This window comes from Chinchilla lanigera, unplaced genomic scaffold (assembly GCF_000276665.1).
Source record: "Chinchilla lanigera isolate Chin_1 unplaced genomic scaffold, ChiLan1.0 scaffold00033, whole genome shotgun sequence".
Taxonomy (NCBI): Eukaryota; Metazoa; Chordata; class Mammalia; order Rodentia; family Chinchillidae; genus Chinchilla; species Chinchilla lanigera.
The window spans coordinates 20022108-20028107 of record NW_004955434.1 but is presented as its reverse complement, the minus strand read 5'-3'; the positions used below and the strand labels follow the sequence as shown (position 1 = coordinate 20028107).

At 34.1% G+C, this 6000-nt stretch overlaps 1 protein-coding gene across 10 annotated transcripts in view; it reads right to left on the bottom strand.

Moving 5' to 3' along the window:
- The window catches only part of Cntln (centlein, centrosomal protein), a gene marked incomplete at its 5' end in the record, with an annotated part of 307086 nt that overhangs the window by 90078 nt on the left and 211008 nt on the right, over positions 1 to 6000 (bottom strand). For 7 of the 10 annotated variants that reach the window (XR_001234816.1, XR_001234817.1, XR_001234818.1 and 4 more), the window contains 1 exon segment: positions 3040 to 3220. Coding sequence is in view for 6 of the 10 variants with exons in the window: in XM_013516378.1 (XP_013371832.1) it covers positions 3040 to 3220 (181 nt within the window). 10 annotated transcript variants of the gene reach the window in all.

Sequence of the window (6000 nt, the reverse complement as noted above, 5' to 3'; positions counted from 1 at the left end):
CTGAGCTAAATCCCCAGCCCCAACAAAGCACAATTTTAAATAGAAATGTTCCAAAGTATTATAATTCCTAGTTATAAAATGTGAGTTTGTTTAATAATTTATAGGCTAAGAAGCAGGAACATATTCAACCTAGAAATTATTTCTTTTTATAAGAACTTTGTCAAAGATCCTAGTTCAGGAACAAAAAACTAACTATAATGAACTTAAAAATAAATCTGACCCAATGTCACAGTATAATAAGCTACACATTCTATACTGATGAATTCATAAACTATATTATGTATAAGGTACGGCTGTAACATAATGAAACTGAGTTATTACATACATGTACACTAGAAACATATAGTTAAAATAGGGTTTTACTTAAAACTACAGTAAAACCTTGGATTGCCAACAATATGTTTTGCAACTATTCCACAAGACCAGCAATCATTTTTTAAAAATTGTAACTTGGGGCTGGGGATTTAGCTCAGCGGCAAAGCATCTGCCTGGCAAGCGCAAGGTCGTGAGTTCAGTTCCTGGTACCGGAGAAAAACCAAAAAAAACAAAACAAAACAAAAAAATTGTAACTTAATAAGCAAGTGATCAATACGAATAGTATAAAACCCTGAATGTCACATGACCACAACTAAGCCAGGAGTTTCTCTTCTGCTCTCACTTTCGCTTTCTCACTTTTCCTCACCCTTCAGGACTGTGGGAAATCACCTCCCAAAAGCAAAAGCTTATGGAGATCTGTCTACAGAGGAGGTATAAAAAAGTGCAGGAATCCCTCACTTCAAATGAGATTATGGAGATGTAAAAAATGTGTGAAACTGCAAAATTTTGTAGAAAATGTCACCAGTATAAGGCTGTGGTAATGCAAGCCATGAATCTGTCTAATGACAGTATAATGTCCCATTTCTGTGAAATCCTCCAAAGGAGGCAGAGGCAAGTGTCACTGGTCAGTTCCTTGTGAAAGTTGCACAAAAAGATTCCATTTAACTAACAGCAGAGATTCTGTTAGTGAAAGTCATCCTACATGATAACCCTCTTTTCTCTTGTCTCCCTCATACAAGCCAGGAAGGTTTTTAAAGGTAAATGAAGGTTAGTTTGTTTATTTTGCTTTATACTTTGAATTTCCCTTATTATTTTATATTATATTACAGTATTGTAATCTTTTTATATGAATATTTTGGGGCAATGAAATGAATCACCTGTGTTTCCATTCTTTCTTATGGGGAAATTCACTTTACTATACAAATGCTTTGGATTACAAATATGTTTCTGGAACAAATTATGCTTGCAAATCAAGCTTTTACTGTAATTAGTTTCAGAGATTACAAACTCTTAATAATTTTCATTTCTTAAAATATATTTGAAATACCTCATTTGAACTCGTCTTCAAAACTATTTAAGACATAGTTTTATAAATGTTTAACGCTAGGGTTCTAATAGAATTTAAATACTGATCACAGATAAACACTGTTAAGACACTGCAAACTGAATTACCAGCATAAGTCAAGAGACGCAGTATCAGTTAACTGGACCTAAAATAAAAGACAACTGATCTTCTGTTTATAGAACTACTACTAAAACAGAAATCCAGGTTGCAGATATCTTCATCATTAAGACCAGAACAGATGAAGCCAAAATGAAAACTCAAGAAACTCACCATTATACTGTTCCTTAAGCCCCAAGGACCTAGGTAGTTTTCTGCCTTTCCTTCAAATTTCAGAATCTTATTGTTTTATTTTAATTTATATTAACACAATCACTATCAAAATCCCAGCAGATGTTTTGTTGGACTTAAGTGATTCTAAATTCATTTTGAAGCATAAAAGAACTAAGTATAATGAAGAGACCATTGAGAATGGTGGGCATGTGGGACCTTGTTCTAGTAGCAATTCAGTCTACTATAAAGTAGTGAAATAGCACTATTTAGAAAACTAAAGGATGGCACAGAAGGTAAAGTCTACATATATATATATATATATATATATATCACATACATTTGATTTATATCAAAGTAGTCACTGCTGAACATAGTAAGGAGAGAATTCATGACAAATGTGCTACTACTGAGCACAGTGGGGAAAAATGTGAAACCTAATCACTACTTTAAATCACATGCAAAAAAATCAATGCTAAACACTGACATGAAATCAAGACAGTAAATCACAAAATACAGAAAAAGATAACACAGAAGGTAGTACAGAAATTTATCTAAGTAGGACTAGGGAAAGATCTATAGTAGCAAAAAAAAAAGGGCTGTTCATAAAGGAAAAAAATTGGGCCAGGCATGGTGGCACACGCCTGTAACCCCAGTACTCGGGAGGCTGAGGTAGAAGGCTTGCTGTGAGTTCGAAAACAGCCTGGGCTATAAAGTGAGTTCAAGGCAAGCCTGAACTGCATAGCAAACCCTGTCTCAAAGAGACCATACTCATAAGTGAAATAAATCAGACTCGCATATGTAAATATCGTATTGTCTTCCTAATGTAAGAAACTGAAAGAGAAAATAAGGTCCAAAACCTACAATAGATACTGGAAAGGGAAAGAAACTGCTCAAAAGAAAAAAACAACTGGGATGGAGGAAAGGAGAAAAGAAGGAAGGGAAAAAATATATATATAAAAAAATATATATATATGTATAGACACAGAGGGCTAAGATAATTGCACTACTAATTTCTATTAGTTTATTGAAACTAACAGAAATTAGTGCTTATATTGTTTGATCAATCTTCCATGCCTATATCAGGTAATCTGAGCAACTACTTTGAAGATATTAATATGCAAAATAATAACCATTGTTAATTTCCTACCATCTTGTTTTGAAATTATCTTTTTTTATTATTCCCTTTAAAATAAAAAACCAATAAATAAATGAATTAAATAAATAGATAAATTATATCAAAGTGGTACTTCAATATTTTCACTGCATACTTCAAAGACATTCTAACCTTTAAGATTCAAATGTAATCATGAGCAAAATTTATTGATTTATGTTATAAAGCAGAAGAAAACATTCAGAAAATAATTAACAAGCAAAATTGTGCCTCATACCTTTGGGGTCTTGTCACCCATATTTGAATACATTTGTACTATTCTTTTTCCTTGAATTTGGTTATTTTCTGTTTTATCACTTTGTTTCTGATCTCTTTTATCTTCTGTAGGGCTTATTTTCTGGGATGTTTCCACAATAATTGTTCCCAAATTTTGAGACGTCTGTGTTTCAGAATCACTGCTTTTAAAAAATGGGAGAAAATGACAACATGAAATTCAAGAAAAATTTTACATGTTAGTTACTTCATTAAGTTTTAAGATCAAGTAGTATAGTATAGATTGTATATAAAGATGTAAGATTAACTTGGCCATTTGCTAGTCCTCAATGTTAAAAGGAAAAATTAGTTTCAATGTATTTTATAAAATTATAGAATCACCTCGAAAAAATAGGTATCTAATATCAATCACTACCAGCATCACTTCTAAAGAATTTCTACTGATGTTAAATCCAGAAGCATATGCTTTAACACTTTGAGCATGCACCATCTTCTGAACTAGGCCAGCAATATTTGATTTTTTTTTATCTTTTTGAGATATGGTTTCACAATGCTGGTTTCACTATTCATAATTCAGGCTGGCCTTGGACTCACTTTGTTTAATTTTTCTGACAGAAAGTTCCTCTTCAGTACAAAATTTTAATCTCCTAGGCTTTTACTCATTGACTTGTTTCATTCCTTATGGCCATTTATCATTCAATAAAATACTTGTTACCAATCACTCTAGGTCACACACTTTTTCTAGCCACAGGGATAAAGTACTAAAGAAATAAAATAGAAGAAAACCCGAGCCTTCATGGAACTTTTGTCACACTGATGACTGGAAAATAGGTAGGAAACAAGAATAAGTAAAATATACAGTATCATAATAGTGGTGTGTTAAAGAGAAAAAATAAGTCAGGGAACAGAGATTTAAAGTTTTTAGGTGAAGTAAAACATGTGTCTCTATCACATGCATGACCTTTCACCTGTTTTGACACAGTTACGTGTTGCTCAAGACACTGCCTTGCTTACATGTTTCTAGTATACATGCTTCTGAGATACTTTACCACCTCCTCACTCTTAAATGCACACTAGCTTATCACAGTGAGGCACCATGTCCAGAATTTAATTTCATACTGCAGCAACAATACAGAATGAGCGGTACTTTGTAGAAATCCTGGTAGATGCAGAATAAAATTGTGTAACCTTTTCTGGTTATGCACATCACAACGTATACTCATATAATATTTAAGAAAACTTAAAATATTTCTATGTAGATTATTGTAAAACTCTGTTATTTTTCTCATTATGTTGTTGAACAAATAGCATTTGTAACCAAGTAAACCATCTCGTAGACTCTTGTATATCTTCCCAGTATATTCAGATCTTTGCAGATCTTGACTGTATTGTACTTTTCATCTCTTTTAATGCTATGTTATCCACAAACTTGATAAACAAGCTTTATCAGAATCCATATGTACTATATTTACTGTTGTCATATCTTTAAAAAATAACACATTAATCTAATAAGACTTTTCCTTGAAGAATCTGTGCTTTAAAAAATATTCATGAAGTATTTTTATAATATCCGAGATTTTTACTTAAGATTTAGTTCGCAAAAACATGAAGGCAAAAGTTCTTGCTCCCAGTGAATAACAGGCAGTCTGGTGAAGGCAGAACGGAAGGGTGAAAGCAAGGAGACAGGTTAGGAAACTTCATGTAGGACACTAGAAAACTGACCGTGACAGCTTTAATGTTGGCAGTGATAGAAGTGATGAAAAGCGCTCAGATTCTAGAAACTTTTAAAAGAAATACACTAGGATTTCCTGATGGATCAGATACAGACTGGAGTCAAGAATGACTCCAGCCCAAGTTGCTGGTCACAGTAACCACAGTATAAGAATACAGTTGCCAACACATAAGAGGAACAAAAGAGCAGACACAGATTTTGTACGGAGAACATCAGAAGCATGGACTAGATATTAGGTATCTAAATGACGTTAAGCTGACTGTCAGCTTCACAAATCTGAAGTTTAAGACTGACGTCTGGCTGGGATATATGAATTTGAGTGTGACTGATATACAAGTGGCAAAATTTAAGAATAGATTAAGAAAAGTGCTGAGATTACAAAAGAAAACAGAAAAAAACAAAACAAACAAAAAAACAAAAAAAAAAAAAAACAAAGAAGGGGGCCAAAGACTGAGGCTTGTGAAAACTAAGATATTCGGGGAAAAGGGAAATCAACTAATGACACCATAGTTGAATATCAGTGAGAAAATAAACAGTGTAGTGTGGTGAAGCATAAAAATAAGAGGTAGAAATCAACTGGGTAAAATGTTACTGAGAAGTCAAATAAAACAAGAACTGAGGAAATGACCTTTAGATTTGACAGTTCTTGAGAAGACCCATTTTAGAGGGATGATGGGCTAAAAGGAGGTGGAGTAAAAAGGATGTAAAACCTTTCGCAGGGTTTTCTGCTAAGGGCAGTACCAACAGAGGACTAGATGACACCAGAATGCTGAGAGTATAGTGAACCTTTTGGCTTCCAGACATAGTCCTCCTAATTTCTCCCGAGTAATTACGCTCTGACTAATCTGGGTGACACAGCGGCTCCCTTGATGCCTATTAGCATGGAAGGTATCTTTCTTCTTGGCTCTTTCTGCCACCAGAATAATTAGTCCATTGCCCTTAATCCTAGCCTCTTAGAGTCTCAAGACAAATTTTCTGCCAGAGTGTAACACTCATGGACTTCAGCCCACTGCCAATGGAATCTTTGTTCCCAGGTGAAACCCCCTGAATCTGGGCTTTACTGTCACATATCTATCAGCTTTCTGGTGCTCTGAACTCTCATTAATCTATCTAGCCCTGTTTAAAGCATTCTAGGGCCTTTCCAGCCAGCTTCTGCAAATCCCCCTAAAGTCCTCCTACAAACCAGCTCCAAAGGCTTCTAAACCACATAGTCAAGAACAATCACAGTAACAA